The sequence below is a fragment of the Lathyrus oleraceus genome, chromosome 5 (genome assembly GCF_024323335.1).
Source record: "Lathyrus oleraceus cultivar Zhongwan6 chromosome 5, CAAS_Psat_ZW6_1.0, whole genome shotgun sequence".
NCBI lineage: Eukaryota > Viridiplantae > Streptophyta > Magnoliopsida > Fabales > Fabaceae > Lathyrus > Lathyrus oleraceus.
The window spans coordinates 524412923-524431281 of record NC_066583.1 but is presented as its reverse complement, the minus strand read 5'-3'; the positions used below and the strand labels follow the sequence as shown (position 1 = coordinate 524431281).

The window sequence follows — 18359 nt, the reverse complement described above, 5'->3', positions numbered from 1 at the left end:
TGGTGTAAGCCCTAGAGGCCAATACTTTTGGTACTTGTATCGAATTATTTAAAGGCATTTTCTTTATTATGGTTGATTAATAAAGTCCCTAGAATAGATAGTCCGTTTAATGTATTAAGTGTGACTTAATCATGAGAACACATTAAACATAAGGACACTATTCTTAAAGTATCCGTAGTCGAGCTTTAGTGTGAAGTGGGATAACATTAAAGCATTAAGACTATTATGTTTGTAGACTGATGATCACATCTCATGGATCATGGATAAAGAGTTATCAAGTCTTAAACATAGGTATGAATATTAGGAGTAATATTTGTACCGGATTGACCCGCTATGAGAATACTATATAGAAAGTTATGCAAAGTGTCATAAGTTATTCTCATGGTGATAATAGTGTATACCACTCTTCGACCTGAAACCACTATGGATCCTCGATGTAGAGTTGAGTGCCTTATTACTGATCCAACGTTATCCGTAACTGGATGACCATAAAGACAGTTGATGAGTACTCCACAAAGCATGCTGAGGGACATGAGTGTCCTAGATGGAATTTGCCAATCCTGCGTAACAGGATAAATATCTATGGGCCCAATATTGAACTGGACAAGGGTGACACGGTTTATACCTTGTGTTCAATATAGACATAAGGGCAAAGGGATAATTATACACATAATTATTATCACAGGAGGTTTTGTCAGATCACATGACATTTTCGTGACTTGGGTAGCAGTGGTGTGTTGCTAGATACCGCTCACTGTTTATTATGTTAAATGCGTGATTTAATATAATTGCCAACGTCGCGAAAACCTATAGGGTCACACACAAAGGACGGATTGATGAGAGATAGAATAATTAAGGAACATCGTAAGGTACGGTGTACTTAAGCAGAATACGAAATATGGTAAGGTACCAAATACTTAAGTGATTTTGGCATATTATGAGATATAGGCCAAAATGCACTTAAGTGGGCTTTTTGGCTTGAAGCCCACACAAGTGGTTCTATAAATAGAGCTCTTGTGCAGAAGCTTTGTATGGGAATACAACACAACTGAAGAGTTGGAATTTCGTATCTCTCTCTCTCACTCAAAGCCTTCATTCATAACAGCTAGCACTGCGATTGAAGGAATCCGTTCGTGTGGACTGAGTAGAGACGTTGTCATCGTTCAACGTTCGTGATCGCCCCGTGGATCTGTATCAAAGGTTTTGATCATTATCAGAGATCTGCACCAAAGATTTGAATCGCCACAAGAGGTAACGATTCTATCACTGATCATGCCCATTCGTAAGGATCACTAAATGGAGAAATTTTAAATTCCGCTGCGCCTTGGATGGCTATTCTCCAACAGTGGTATCAGAGCCACTTACGAAACCATGAATCTGATATCTGTTTTTGTTATGTAATAATATGATTAAAACAGAATGAATCAAAGGTTAAATTGAGATCGATCAAGTTACATATATGTGATATATGTGATCCTAACGCAAAATACATTATATATGATATAGTGTTCTCATTTCGTTCATTCAAACCCTCGATGATTGTTTTCCTTTGAGCGATCAATGGTCATTTACTTCTTGATCCGACATTAGTATGGTGAAGCAATGACGTGTTGATCAATCATACTGAATTAACAATCGAGACGTGTTTGACAGTCTGAAATTGGTGCACCAGGGTTAGTGACGGCACAAGGGTTGTGTTGTCAGAGAGTTATGCGATTGGGGTTTGAACGCACAAGAGTTGTGCTTCCTAAACACTTTTTGGAACAGTGTTAACCGGTTAACACGTATGGTTAACCGGTTAATGGAATGCGAAATAAATTTTTTTGAGATTTTTAACAGTGTTAACCGGTTAACGTATATGGTTAACCGGTTAACGCAAGGCGGAAAACAGTTTTCCAAGACATTTTCAAACAGTGTTAACCGGTTAACACATTTGGTTAACCGGTTAACGCAAGGCAGAAAACTTTTTTTTTTTTTTAGATTTCAAACAGTGTTAACCGGTTAACGCATATGGTTAACCGGTTAACGCAAGAAAATTTTCACCCATTCGGCTAACTCAGTGTTTTAAAAGTGTCAAGTGTTGATACGAAAAGAGACATCGATTTTAAATGAATTGTTCATTAAAATGTGATGATCGATCGTCGAAATTTAATTTGATTTTAATTAATTAAAGGAATTAATAATAATAATAATAATAATAATAATAAAGTGTTTATTATTGTCTTGTGGTGATCGGTCATGGCCTTAGTTTTCCTTTGTTTTGTTTTGGATTTTTAAAATACGACCTGCGTGTCGTGCCTCTCTCTTAATCTCCCAAATGTAACTTCTTTTCTCATCTCACTCCCTCGTATGTAAAACGAGTTTCTTTTATATAATGTAATGATATGAAGAAAGCAAAGAAGTCAGTGCCAAAGGAGGACAACCTTGAAGATCTTGCTTGGAGAAGCTTAGATCGTTGTAGGTTAGCTTAGGTTCTCTCATTGGCTTGGGAGAACAATTGCGCTAGGGGCCATAACTGTTTCATTATGTATGTATGTATGTTGATGCATGTGAATGTATGTTGATGCATGTGAGAGACGGTTTATATGATAAACAAGCCGGTGAGATCAGAAAAATTGCAATTCCCTCAAAACTAAATATTAAGTTTTAAGCTTTCCAAGTTTTAACACTCATCAAGACTAGTATCGAATAATGTAGGTTTCGCCTACGCGAGGTGCATGTTCTATATTAGTAAGGTGCGATGGGATAATTGTAATATCCAACTGTTAAAACAATGGGTCAAACTTAACTAAACAAATTATAATAAGATTATATATATGTTTAGAAGCAAGAGTTGGGAATGATCCATATGATGGATTGGAATAAGGAGTTATTCACCCAACTGAAATTTTCGAGAGTTGTATGAGATACAATTGGAAGGAGTTCCTACCTAAATAACCTAGTTTTGTGTAATCCGCCTACGCGGACTTAGAACGAAGTGAAATATGGATCTCGACCCACTAGAAAATCTTCCAACGGGATTTTCCGAATCAGATGATGAGGGTCATTTGTTTTGAATAAAATAGTGGGAGCATATTTAATTAAAGGCCTAATTGAATATGTCAATGATACTTATATTTTCATTAATCCTTGTGTAGATTACCATGACAACAAACACCTCTAACAACATATTGCGATCAAACCCTGAGAAAGAAAAATTGTCTGGGACAAATTTTCTGGATTGGTACCGAGACATGAGGACTGTCCTCAAACATGATAAAGGGAAAGGCAAGGAAGTTGCCAAACCCAAACCTACTAGTGCTGCTTTGAAGCCTAGTGGAAGCATAGAAAAGGAGGGCACCTGCTTCCATTGCGGTAAGACCGCACACTGGAAGAGGAACTGCCCAAAGTACCTGGAAGATAGGAAGAATGGAGTAGAGACTCCAACTTCAGGTATTTTTGTTATTGAAATTAATTTATCTACTTCTGCATCATGGGTATTAGATACTGGATGCGGTTCTCACATTTGTACAAATGTGCATGGACTGAAAAGGAGTAGAGATTTGACAAAAGGTGAAGTCGACCTACGAGTTGGCAATGGAGCAAAGGTTGCTGCCTTGGCCGTAGGAACTTATGAATTGACTTTACCTAGTGGTTTAATAATTCAGTTAGAGAACTGTTATTATGTACCAGCAATTAGCAGGAATATTATTTCCGTTTCTTGTTTGGACAAGTTCGGTTTTTCATTCATAATAAAGAATGTTGTTCAATTTATTTGAATGATATATTCTATGCTACTGCTCAAATGAACAATGGATTATATGTCCTTGATCTTGAAGTGCCAATTTATAACATTAATACTAAAAGGATGAAACCTAATGAGTTAAATCCAACTTACCTTTGGCATTGTCGATTAGGCCACATAAATGAGAAACGCATTTCCAAACTCCATAAAGATGGATTGTTGGACTCTTTTGATTATGAATCATATGAGACATGCAGATCTTGTTTAATTGGAAAGATGACAAAGTCTCCATTCACAGGAAAGGGTGAAAGAGCTAATGATCTTTTGGCCCTCATACATACTGATGTATGTGGACCACTGAACATACCAGCCAGGGGAGGTTTTCAGTACTTCATCACATTCACTGATGATTTCAGTAGATATGGTTATGTGTATCTAATGAGACACAAATCAGAGTCCTTTGAAAAGTTCAAGGAATTCAAGAATGAAGTACAAAACCAACTGGGTAAGAATATTAAAACTCTTCGATCAGATCGAGGTGGTGAGTATTTAAGCCTAGAGTTGGATGACCATCTGAAAGAGTGTGGGATCCTATCCCAACTCACTCCTCCTGGAACACCCCAATGGAATGGTGTGTCTGAGAGAAGAAATTGAACCCTGTTGGACATGGTCCGATCCATGATGAGTCAAGCCGATCTTCCAAACTCCTTTTGGGGACATGCGCTGTTGACCGCAGCTTACACACTTAACCGTGTTCCATCCAAAAAGGTTGATAAGACACCATATGAGATATGGAGTGGTAAGAGACCACATATGTCTTACATGAAGATTTGGGGTTGCGAAGTTTATGTGAAACGACAAATTTCAACTAAGCTTGAGCCCAAATCTGACCAATGCTTATTTGTGGGGTATCCTAAAGAAACAAGAGGATATTACTTCTACAATCCTTCTGAGGGCAAAGTGTTTGTCGCTCGAACTGGAGTTTTCCTAGAAAAGGATTTTATTTCCAAAGGAACCAGTGGGAGGAAAGTAGAGCTTGAAGAAATTCAAGAATCACACAGCATCGATACACCTATGGAGGAATTAGAGCAGGAAACACAAGTAGTTGTGTAAGAGCAACCTGCTCAAGTAGAACAAGACCAGCGTAGGTCAGGCAGGATACGTCACCTACCTGAGATATATGGATATCTGATCTAGGTGATGTATTACTCATGGATCAAGATGAGCCTATGACCTACTCATGGAATCTTCGTTTTGATGAAACAACAAAACTGTATGGATTCATCAAGAACGAAGATGAGCCTTGTGTCTACAAGAAGGTTAGTGGGAGCATGATCGTATTCCTGGTATTATATGTAGATGACATATTACTTATTGGAATCGATATCTCTACCCTGCAACAAGTAAAGTCTTGGTTGGGGAAATGCTTTTCTATGAAGGACCTGGGTGAAGCAGCCTATCAGAATCTATAGAGATAGATCATGAAATGCTTGGCCTAAGTCAGAGTACATAGACAAAGTGCTGAGACGCTTTAATATGAATGATTCCAATCTGGTTATGTGTTTTGCTTAAATGGTGGCACTGTGAGCTTGAAAAGTTCAACGCAAGATGCAGTTGCTGATTCTACAATTGAGGCCGAGTATATTGCTGCCTTAAGTGCAACAAAGGAAGCTGTTTGGATCAATAAACTTGGCATAGTCCCTAGCATTGTGGATCCCATTGGTCTCTATTATGATAACAATGGTGTTATTGCACAAGCTAAGGAGCCTAGATCTCACCAACGATCCAAACACATACTTAGGCGTTGTGCGAAAATATGTAAAGTACCTACATTTGACAATATAGCTGACCCACTGACAAAGCCTCTTGCGCAGCAGAAGCATGATGGCCATACTAGATCAATGGGCATACGGGGTATGCCTGATTGGCTCTAGTGCTAGTGGGAGATTGTTGGTGTAAGCCCTAGAGGCCAATACTTTTGGTACTTGTATCGAATTATTTAAAGGCATTTTCTTTATTATGGTTGATTAATAAAGTCCCTAGAATAGATAGTCCGTTTAATGTATTAAGTGTGACTTAATCATGAGAACACATTAAACATAAGGACACTATTCTTAAAGTATCCGTAGTCGAGCTTTAGTGTGAAGTGGGATAACATTAAAGCATTAAGACTATTATGTTTGTAGACTGATGATCACATCTCATGGATCATGGATAAAGAGTTATCAAGTCTTAAACATAGGTATGAATATTAGGAGTAATATTTGTACCGGATTGACCCGCTATGAGAATACTATATAGAAAGTTATGCAAAGTGTCATAAGTTATTCTCATGGTGATAATAGTGTGTACCACTCTTCGACCTGAAACCACTATGGATCCTAGATGTAGAGTTGAGTGCCTTATTACTGATCCAACGTTATCCGTAACTGGATGACCATAAAGACAGTTGATGAGTACTCCATAAAGCATGCTGAGGGACATGAGTGTCCTAGATGGAATTTGCCAATCCTGCGTAACAGGATAAATGTCTATGGGCCCAATATTGAACTGGACAAGGGTGACACAGTCTATACCTTGTGTTCAATATAGACATAAGGGCAAAGGGGTAATTATACACATAATTATTATCACAGGAGGTTTTGTCAGATCACATGACATTTTCGTGACTTGGGTAGCAGTGATGTGTTGCTAGATACCGCTCACTGTTTATTATGTTAAATGCGTGATTTAATATAATTGCCAACGTCGCGAAAACCTATAGGGTCACACACAAAGGACGGATTGATGAGAGATAGAATAATTAAGGAAGATCGTAAGGTACGGTGTACTTAAGCAGAATACGAAATATGGTAAGGTACCAAATACTTAAGTGATTTTGGCATATTATGAGATATAGGCCAAAATGCACTTAAGTGGGCTTTTTGACTTGAAGCCCACACAAGTGGTTCTATAAATAGAGCTCTTGTGCAGAAGCTTTGTATGGGAATACAACACAACTGAAGAGTTGGAATTTCGTATCTCTCTCTCACTCAAAGCCTTCATTCATAACAGCTAGCACTGCGATTGAAGGAATCCGTTCGTGTGGACTGAGTAGAGACGTTGTCATCGTTCAAAGTTCGTGATCGCCCCGTGGATCTGTATCAAAGGTTTTGATCATTATCAGAGATCTGCACCAAAGGTTTGAATCGCCACAAGAGGTAACGATTCTATCACTGATCATGCCCATTCGTAAGGATCACTAAATGGAGAAATTTTAAATTTCGCTGCGCCTTGGATGGCTATTCTCCAACACATAATTAACCAGAGTTCGTGATACCACTTGTTAGACGATAGATAACGATTTAGAGAGGGGGGGGGGTGAATAGATCCTAAGTTAAAAACTTGAACAAAAATTGTTTTGAAATTTTTTATGGCACATAGGAAGTGACCCGGATCGAATCGTCTAACTGAATCGCTATCGAAAAACTCAGATATGCGTAATTACAATCAAAGTATGATAACGAACATAAATTTGATCAAACTACATTCAACCACAACCAATTGAATGCTATTGAGACAAATTATCGAACACCTCGTGTACAATCGATTTTGTTTAAAAATTTGTATGGTTTTGTTGATCTTCAAATCCAACCATATTCTAATGGATTGTAATCAACTCACCAAAACCTTTTTCAAATGATTTTCAAATGTTTTTCAAAAGGATTAACCAAACGTATTGATCGCACAATTGATGAATTCAATAATTTGCAAACGAAACATAATATATATAAATATATATATATATATATATATATATATATATATATATATATAGAGAGAGAGAGAGAGAGAGAGAGAGAGCACAGGGATTTGTTTAGGCAGTTCTCTAATCGACCTCGCTATGTGTACGTTTACCCTCAATTCAAACTCGAATTAAGATAATGAAATTAACCTTACTTTGCAAAAGTAGTATACAAGAGATATGTAGCAATCCAACTCTACAAATCCTATGTTTGATGTTGATTCTAACACTTTCTCTTTCCTTGACCTGAGCTTGATCAAGTCACCTAACAATACCAATTTGATTCACCGTCTCACCCTACTCCTTTGCAAGAACCTTCCGTTCTTTAAAGCCTTCACTCGATCTAATCCGAATTGCAAATTATTGTAACCAAAATTTACCAATATGATCCACCGTCTCACGCTAATCATTTACAAGAAATTCTCGTTCTTCAAAGCCTTCACTCGATCGGATCGGATCGAAATTGTGTAAACTTGTCCAAAACCTTCAAATCTCTAATTGATCATGAAGGAGAACCCCAGTTTGGTTTTCTTATTTGAAACCCTCAAAGATTTCAACCCAATTTACAATTCAACAACCTAAATTGGACGTTATCAACCAATTCTAGATGGCACCCAAATGAAAAATGATTATGTATGATTTGTTTGTGCGTATACATAGAATGTAGGTTGAAGATGATGAGAACTCTTTGAAATTAAAGTTTCATGTAGGTTTAATCTAGAACCGTACTAGAAATGATGCATGCATGAAGTATATATATGTATGCAAGTTAGAAGCAAAAGAAATGCAAGAGGTTTAGAAAAAAAATGAAAATTTTCAAGATTTTTGATACATGTGTTGACCTGTGCGATGCATGTGTAGACCTATATAGGTTATGTGTCAATCTGTATAGGTCATGTGTCGACACATACAGTCGGCACATCAAACAGAAGCTACATGCTTTAAAAATTAGGTACATGTGTCGATCTGGAACTTGTATGTGTCTACATATAGGAAAAAAAATTGTCATATAACACGTATGTGTCGACACATAGACTATTTTTTCAAAGTATTTTTATGTTTTCTAATGCTAAGATGCACATTAAGACTCATAGGATACCGTCCAATATACATAAACGCTAAAGTATCATAGTTTTGACATCATACAAAATACATCTAATAGAAAATTGCACTCACATTTTCTTCATTGTAAAGAAAAATGCTTAATGGTTTTTACTTCTGATTGTGGTAGATAGTTGTTGTTGAGTAGTGTATTTTCATTTAAGATTTATAGGAGAATTTTAAGGATATATTGTAAATGTCTGTGGTAGATAGTTGTTGTTGAGTAGTGTATTTTCATTTAAGATTTATAGGAGAATTTTAAGGATAGATTGTAAATGTCTGAGGAATGATTCAAATAAGTGAATTGAGATATTTTGGTGTAAAAGTGTGAGGGCTAAACATAATTTGTGTGAGTGTATAGCATGGATGGTGAGCTGTTATTGAGTGAATTAGTGTAGTACAAAAGGTGGGATTTCTATGTGCAAATGTAAGCCATGTAAGGTGAGTAATTTGTTAGGAGATGTTTTATGATGTATGTATGTATTGCTCATGATGGTAATGACAATGGAATTGTAACTTGCTAGAATATTCATGAGTGATATGTGGCTCCCTTATATGTACAAGATGATGATGAAAGGTAATGACAACTTGAATTAGAATTATAGCTTTTGATTCCTATGCCAAGATGATGGCATGAATGTAATTCAAGCTTGTTTCTTTTTACTTCAATTTTGAATTTTTGTTCTTTTGTTTTGAATTTGAAATATGATATGTTAAGCAATGGAACAATGTTTTATAAGTCAAGCTTTACGCATGTGTACTTGATTTTGTTTAATTTTGGGATGAATAAATGAATGATAATGTAATGATAAAAGTTATCATATGGTGAATGTGATTAAATTTTGGATGCTTAGACTTAAAATGCAATTCACATATAAGTTGACCTTGCTTTGACTTTTTCAAACTATCATGAAAGTTAAGTATCAACAACACAAAATGGGATGATGTAATGATAGGAATATAACTACGACAAATTAAATTTTAAATGAATAAAAAGTTGATTTTGTATGAATGAAATGTAGGGTTGGAAATGAGTCGAGTCGAGTCGAACCCGTCGTCAGCTCGACTCGACTCGATAAGAATTGGTTTAGCTCGAAACTCGACTCGAGTTCGACACGAATTTTTTTTAAGCTCGAACTCGACTCGTTTTAAGTTCTTGAACAACTCGATTCAACTCGTTAGGTTCAGTTTGTTTACTTCACGGACTAAAAAGTCATTTTTTAAAGTTTAAATTTTTTTATTATATTTGATATTTTAAATTATTCTTTTTAAAGGGAAAATATTAAAACAAAATAAAGTTTTCAAGAGATAAATTTAAAAGTCTAATTCAAAAACTATTCTTTTTGAGTTTAAGTTTGTCTCAAACTATTACAAATATAATAAAATAGTACAACAAAAACTATTAGAAATTGTTACATTCCCATCACAAAATGATTATTCAACTTTAATCTTCATTACACCAACTGTCAACTGATTTACTGTCATAGCTAGTAAGGAAATGATAACCTGCAAGATGGAAGAGGATAATTTTTAAGCCAATTAAATTCATATATCAGAATACCAACACAACATGATTATGGTATGCTATGCTAAATCAATTACTTCTATAAATAAATTCATTTTAAATATATCACAAATAGCAGTACCTTTAAAATATATCACAAATATCAGTACTTCATATATCACAAATAGCAGTACCTTAAATCAATTCTTTTTAAATTCATGAAATTTCTAGATTTATGTTACAACATTGGTATGGTTTGAACACCATATTAAAGCTCACAAATTAATATACATTGCATCTACCTTTTAAATATATCACAATTAACACAATACTAGTTCCTCATATATAACAAATAGCAGTACTTTAAATGATTAATTCTTTTTAAATTCATGAAATTTCTAAATTTATGTTACAACACTGGTATGGTTTAAACACCCTATTAATTGTATGAGATGCTAACAACTAACAAGTAATAAAGACTAAATACACGGTTAATTATACAACAATCTCACTCACCTGCATTGATAGCTCTCTATTTATCATCAAGGGAATAATGTAATTTCTGTTTGCACTTGCTCCACCTATTAATAAAAAGAAGAATTTAGTTTTAAAAATTATCAATGCTATTTTTAAAAGTTTATATTATACTTAATAATCAAAAGAGAGCATATTACCTTAGGTTTGTTCCTAATTCCATGCAATATTCGAAGCCAATCACCACCACAAATTAAAGCTTCGACAATAGATGAACTTAAAGAAGTTCGAAATGAATCGATAACTCTCCCTCCGGCGCTAAAGGTTGACTCCGAAGCCACAGTAGATATTGGAATGGCAAGAACATCTGCTGCCATATGGGACAACACTCTATATTTTCCACAATTCAATTTCCACAATTCCAAGGCACAAAATGACATATGGCCGTTATCTTTAGGTTTGTAAGTTGGCTCATTCAAATACTCTTCAATTTCAGATTTTACAACAGGAATTGCTTGTTGTTCTTCGACATAATTCATTAACAATGACCACCATGAGGATTTTTGTGACTCCAAAATAAGCCCATTTTGATCAACACCACTTCTACTAGATCCTTCTTCACTATGCTTACTAAGTATCTCAGCATACTCTTTGTACATATCATCAAGCGCGATACACACATTTTCTATATTTTTTCTAGCTTCAACTTCCGGATAAATTAAGGGAAAACACATGTTAACACCCATCATTTTGATCCTAGGGTCCAAAACAGAAGCAAGCGACATAACAAGATTACATTGGCTCCAATATTTGTCAAATTTTCCCTTCATCTCTTTTGCCATTTCTTTCATAAAATCAGATTCATCTTGGATAGCTTGATCTAAAACTAGTTTGATTCGAAATACCTCAGCAAGATATAAGTTAGCAGTTGGATATTCACTACCTGAAATAATATTTGTAACAACATTAAATACCTCTAGCAACTTGGAAACTTTTTCAACCTTTTCCCAATCATCATCATCTGGAAGAGTTGTATAGCTTGGTTCTCGATCTTGAAAACGAGGGAAGACTTCTTTGAACTGCATTGCAACTGACAACATTTGATAGGTGGAGTTCCAACTAGTAGGACAATCAAGAATTAATTTTTTACCACCAAGCTTTAGTTGTTGAACTATTTGTGAGAATGTTTGCAACCTTGCTTCAGACTGATTGATGAACTTCACACTTTCACGCACGTCTTCAACTATTTTTGCTATTTTCCCAATACCATCTTGAACAAGCAAATTTAGTATATGCGCACAACAACGCACATGAAATAACTTTCCATCTAACACTAATTTCCGGTGCCTTAAAATCAGAACTTTTAACTCTTTCAAACATCTATCGTTGTAATGTGCATTATCCACTGACACACTAAATATTTTATTTTCAATACCCAAATCTTTAAGACCACGCCGAGGAGAAGGAACATGAACAAAACTAAGAATGCGTTTCTGCAAAACCCAATCAGCATCAATGAAATGGCCAGTTAACACCATGTATTCTATCTTCTGATTTTGTGACTTCCATAAATCAGTGGTCAAACAAATCTTATTTACTGTCCTTAAAGTAGACTTCAACTTTTTTCTTTCAGCTTCATAAACAGCAATACAATCATTCTTCAATGTCTTCCGACTAATTTTCTCATATGAAATATTAGAACACTTCATCATAAAATGAAAACCTTCTTCCTCAACAATACTAAATGCATGTTCATGTATCATAATCCAATGTGCGGTGGCTTCTCGTTGTCTTTCATGGTCATATTTACCTCCTGAATTCATTAGTAGTGGTCCAGAAAGCTTCTCATCAATCTTGCTTTTTGCTGGCTGAAAGTTTAATTTTTTTTGTTGTGCTACTAGCTTCTTGTAAACATGACATGTTTGTTTTAAATGCCTCATCAAATGACTGGTTGATCCACTAGCAACAACAGAATAATTGTTTTTACAGTGTATACATTGCCATTTTTTTCCATTCTTTAATTCCACTTTTTTGAAGTGATCCCAAACTAGAGAAGTTTTCTGCCTCTTGGACTTTTGAATAACAATGCCACTGCTCTCAACATTTTCTTCATTCACAACTTCATTTCCCGATGTTGATTCATTTGTTAGTGGTTCTTCATTAGTATTTGCATTTAAATCAATGATAGGATTCAATACATTTAAACACTTTTCTCCATCTTTTGGTGGTGATTGTGAATCTCCCAATGATTCAAGTGAGGTACTGTATGACATATCTACAATAGAAAAATAAATAAAATCACAAGTTCCATTAAAAAAATCATTAAATTTTTTAAATAGAACATAATAAAAAAATTCTCATAACAGAGTTATATATTTAGTTCAAACCAAGAAAAATAGATTCAGAAAGAACATATACAAAACAAAGAAAATAAATAAAATCCTCATAACAGAGTTATAGTTCATTATATACAGGAAGAACATATTCAACATATTCAGAACACAGTAAAAAATGACAAAGCTACTAAAACAATCAGATGATGAGAATAATAATATTTACCTCTATTGAAAAATATTGTTGAATCTGGAAGAAAGAGTTAAAGTTTCTTTTCTTCAGAATAGAGAACAAAGACTGAAAATACGTAATATGAAGGATGAAGGAAGTTCTCTAAAATCTAAAATCTAAAAAGGAATACTAAAGGTTTTGCTTTTGGAAAATGCAATACTAATAAATAGGCATATTTAAAATCTTAAAAATAGTTAATAATAATAATAAAGTCAAAAATAATATAAAAGGATACAAATTAAATCATATAAATGATACAATATTTAAAAAACGTTATTTTTAAAGTGGTAGTTTAAAAAACAAATTTAGAATTAGTTTAAAATGGCATTTTAAAATTAAAAGTCACGGTGCATTATGTTTTTTTATGAGTTAGAAGTATTTTACTTTGTATAAAAAAATGTTACAAGTATTTTTTAAAATATTTAATTTGATAAGTTAAAAGGTTAAAATCTATACATTATTTTTTTAACGATACTATTGAGATATATGATTTAAATATATATATATATATATATATATATATATATATATATATATATATATATATATATATATATATATATATATATATATATATATATATATATAATCGAGTCGACTCATGAATCTAACTAGTCGAATTATACATGGCTCAAGTTCAGCTCATTTATTTTACGAACTTAGTTTTGAGCTCAAGTTCGACTCATTTGGTTCATAACCAAGTCTAACGAATTAATTATCGAATCGAGTCTCGAACTATTTTCGAATTGGTTTGGTTCATTTCCAGCCCTAATGAGATGATAAATGAAGGCATGAAATAATAATACCAATTAAAAAGGAATAAATTAACATATGACAAAAATGAAAAACACGAAGAATGTGACAAGGTGCAAATTAACCAAATACTTATAATTAGGGAATGACACGTGAAATGTGATTTTTGCTTTGCGTTATTGTTTTTTCTATAAAATTTTATCCACAATTTTGATATTGACTAAGAGACTTAATAGAAAGGATTAACGTCATACTTTTTGAAAAAAATAAGAGATCAAATGAGTCTTTTTAAAAGTTTAGAGACTAAAATGAATATGAAGTAAGGGAAAACATATGTTTAATCAAAAATATAAATTTAATATTGAATCTAAAGTAGTATTTGATTTTATATTTTTTTTATATAAATCTGATATAAAACAAATTATTTTGATACAAAGTTTTGTTTTTAGTTCTTTCAACAAGATAATTTTTAAATTGTATAATAAATTTACTAATATAATTATAATACATACTTTTTGCTTATTCTTATAAATTTTAATGATAAGATTATACCTTTTCCATTTTCAAATGAATATTACTTTAAAAAAATTGTTTCAAAATAAATTCATTTTAAATTTTAATATAAAATTAATATATTATTTCAACTATATTCTCTAATTAACAATATATTTAAGGATCAACTTATACTCTCTAATTAACAATAAATTTATGATCAATTTAAAATGAATGATGTGAAAATGCCTTTACCATTTATAGTATAAAAAAATGATGTTCTCTTTTTCTTACTTAATTTTTAGCAGCTAAATTATTAGCATAGTTAATATGTCTTCCACCTAAATGTATTTATCTTCATAGACCATCTTATTCCTAGTCCGCCAAATGTGGGCAATAATGGTCACAATGTTTTAACATTTCTTCCGGCTCTCTAACCATTCCAAAGACAATCTTTAATGTTTACAATAGAAAAAGTGTATGGTTAGCATGGAGTTCGACCAAACTTAGGTGGCCAAAATATTACTTAAAAAATGTGTGTTAGGCATACATGGCAAAATATAATGGTCATTTGGATCGGTATGATGATATTGATAACTAATATTCAATACAATCTCATAAAGAATTGTCAAATCCGAAAAGAAAAAAAAAAAAAAAAAGTATGTCAATATCAAACAGTTTGAAAGCAAAAATATTTAAAATGGTCTAACGATTAAAAATTTGTTGAAGTGTATAAAACGTATAATTGATTATATCAATTCAATTTACATAAAAATAATAACATAAAAAAGAAACTTTAAGATTGAGATTATTATTGAAGCATCGAAGGAAAAAGAAAAGTTATTTATCAACTAACTTAGTGTTTGGAAGACCTTTTTGTACATTATATTAGTAGTGGTCATATATGATTTATTGTCCTGGTTGTGTATTAGTATTTTCAAATCATTTTTGCTTTTAATTCTTGAAAGTACTACATATAATTGTCCATGACTAAAAATAGGAGTAGGCAAATATAATTCAACATTATCAAGTGATTGACCTTGGGAGTTACTGATTGTCATTACGTATGAGACAGTGATCGGAAATTGTCACCTAATCAATTTGAATGACCATGGTGATTTAGAATGTGACATAGACATTCGAGGAATATAAATCGTATTACCAATGTTCTTTCCATACATAATTTTGGGCTCAATGATGTGATTTGTAATCTTGTCACAGTCGACCTTATTCCATTACATAAACCTTCGATTTGGTCCAAATTTCTCATTAGCATAATGGGGTTCCAACTTTCAGTTCAATCTTGTGATTTGATAAATCTGATGTTCTTAGTGAACTCAAAAATTTCTGGTGTTAGAACATCATAAGATTAATTATAATTGACTTTCGTTCTATCAATTGAATTAGAACTCATATTCTTTTTTTCTCCATCAAAATGAATACAAATAAAACATTAAAACATTGGTACTCTCATATGATAACAGAATTTTTATATGCATGAATTAATGCAACTTAACGCTTTGTACTAGGAATCAAGCCTAATACATAATGATTGGTTGTTTCCACTATTTTAATGGTTGAAGCAATAATAGCTCTAAATTGTATGAACTCTTCATTTTTGTAATTTTCTAATAGATTAGGATAAATGCTCTCAACAATTGACTTTATAGGATCCTCAACAATTGACTTTATAGGATCCTTAAAGATGGATAATAAGAGATCTTGAGGAACTTTCATATCTACCAAACCGTCATTTGGTTCACAAATTTTACCATCCTCACATTTAAAATTCATTTTGAGAATCCAGCTAATTCTAACGAACTTGTATTTTCTGAACCTTGTTGAATTCTCATATTTTTTTGTTAGAGTAAGAACCTCATAATAATCTGATACATATAATGAACTAATTTAAGCATATATTATATCAGAGCGATCTCCTCTTGGAACAACATGAAGAATTTGTCTAAAATCTCCTCCAAAAACTACTACTTTGCCACCAAATATGGCATTCCCAAGACCTTGGGAGCTCACGACATCTTTAAGGGTTTTATCCAAAGTCTCAAAACAGTTTTTATGAGTCACAAGAGCTTCATCCCATATTATAAAATCTGTTTGTACCAATAACTATGAATGCTCACTATTTTTCTTAATGTTGCAACTAGAGTTATCATGTGTTGATATATGAATTTTAAACTTTGAATGTGTTGTCCTTCCACCTGGAAATAATAACAATGTTATCCCACTTAAAGCAACAACAAGAACAATTTTTTTTTTGCGAATGCAATGCACTAGATAGAATTATGCACATGAAGTTTTTTCTGGTGGCTCCATAACCATGTAAAAAAAACACTCCACCTCTTCGATTGTTCACCGCTTGCATGCTTTTATGATAAATTGCATGTTATTCATCTATCAATCCATTGAAATGTAAGAATTATCAATAAATATAAGACATTATCACTCAATAAGATATTTTTGAGATTTGGATTGTCGTCGTAGTAAATAAATTACCTGTAAGTGAATGAAATAAATCATGGAATGTTTTTTGTTCAGTATTGACATTGTAATCACGTTCTTCATAGACCAGTTTGTTGCCTATGTGCCTTGTGACATATGAATTTGGATAAGAAATACCTTTAAAGTGCTTCAAACTTCTTCGATTTGCTTGCAACAGATTTTCAATTTCAATAAGAATCAAAGTTCTTATCTTTTTCTCTATCAATTCCAACTCTGTGAAAGTATATAAAAAAACATAACTTCATTTAAATCAGAAATAGTAAGATTCAGCAGTCACTAAGATGACTATGAATATTGTAGAATATAGTGGTAAACAAAATAATATCCTTAAAAATGATACAATTCAAATATGTGTTATGCTAAATTTGGTTTGAAGTCTGCTTCGAAACAATTAAAACATTAACAAATGTGTTATGAAAAATCTTATCTTGCATACATAAAGCTTCAACAGTTTGATTGATATTATCTTAGTAGGTATAAACAACAAATTAAAAATAAACTACAACAATATACCAAACAATGAAGTTGTTGAATATAGGTTACATGATGTTATATTTCAACACCACATACAAAATAAACATATTAAAATAATTAAAAATCATGTTATTTTTTAATTAAATTTAATAATTAAAAAATAAATATATTAAAATAATATGAAAGGGAGAAGTTATGGATGATTATTTTATACTTATAAGATTCTCATCCTTTGATATGGGAATAAAAATGAAAAAAATCCATGAACAAAATATATTTTTGTGAATAAAAAGTATTCGAGTATAACTTATCATAACTTAATATAAATAAAAGTTACATAAAACAAACAATCCGTTAGAAGTATTTCTCATAATTGTTGAAGGAGAAATACTTCCTTAATCATAAATCCAAACAAAAATAATTTGGACACACTCATAAAGTTATATATTGATTAAGTATTTTATTTTTTGAAATTTATAATTTTTTTCAATTTTTAATTGCAACTACGATCCTCCTATTATTCAGTTTTTTGGATTTTGATCCTCCCATTTTAAAAACCACTATTTTAGTCCCTTTTTCAACTTTTCAGTTTGATTTTAGTCCCCCCCCCCCCCCCCCCCCCCCCCCCCCCCCCCCCCCCCCCTCCAATTTGAGACTTTTTTTCATGATGTGGCACTATCCAAGATGACGTGGCAATGACAAGTTAATTTGAAATTAATCATATTCACCAAATATACTTCCACGTATTTGTTGTCATTTTTAATATCATTTCAATTATCTATTAAACTTTAATTTCAATTAAAAATCAGAGTAATCGAAACGTTTCAACCTCTCACTTCGTCTCTCATAGATACAAACACATGAGCATGAATGAACTCTCTTCCTCTCTCAGTTACGAACATGAGCCCTAAGAACAGAATCTGAAATTTCCATTCCAAATCAACTCGTGTTGGTCGCTTTAGGTTGCTCAT

General features: G+C 32.7%; 1 protein-coding gene across 1 annotated transcript; it reads right to left on the bottom strand.

The window, feature by feature from the left end:
- Positions 1-10655: 10655 nt before the first annotated feature.
- Positions 10656-18359, bottom strand: LOC127081799 (zinc finger BED domain-containing protein RICESLEEPER 2-like). Its single transcript, XM_051022021.1, has 4 exons — positions 18218-18359; positions 16909-17127; positions 10788-12862; positions 10656-10694 (listed from the first exon to the last, which is right to left on the bottom strand). The coding sequence occupies exons 1-4, from the start codon at positions 18357-18359 to the stop codon at positions 10656-10658; spliced, it is 2475 nt and encodes an 824-aa protein (XP_050877978.1).

Excerpts from the sequence above, each read along its gene's own strand:
- LOC127081799 (XM_051022021.1), bottom strand. The coding sequence starts at position 18,359 with ATGAGCAACCTAAAGCGACCAACACGAGTTGATTTGGAATGGAAATTT. Across the intron at positions 17,128-18,217 it reads TATGAGAGACGAAGTGAGAG|AGTTGGAATTGATAGAGAAA; the intron begins GTTGAAACGTTT and ends ATACTTTCACAG. Across the intron at positions 10,695-10,787 it reads GAATTAGGAACAAACCTAAG|GTGGAGCAAGTGCAAACAGA; the intron begins GTAATATGCTCT and ends TTTTATTAATAG.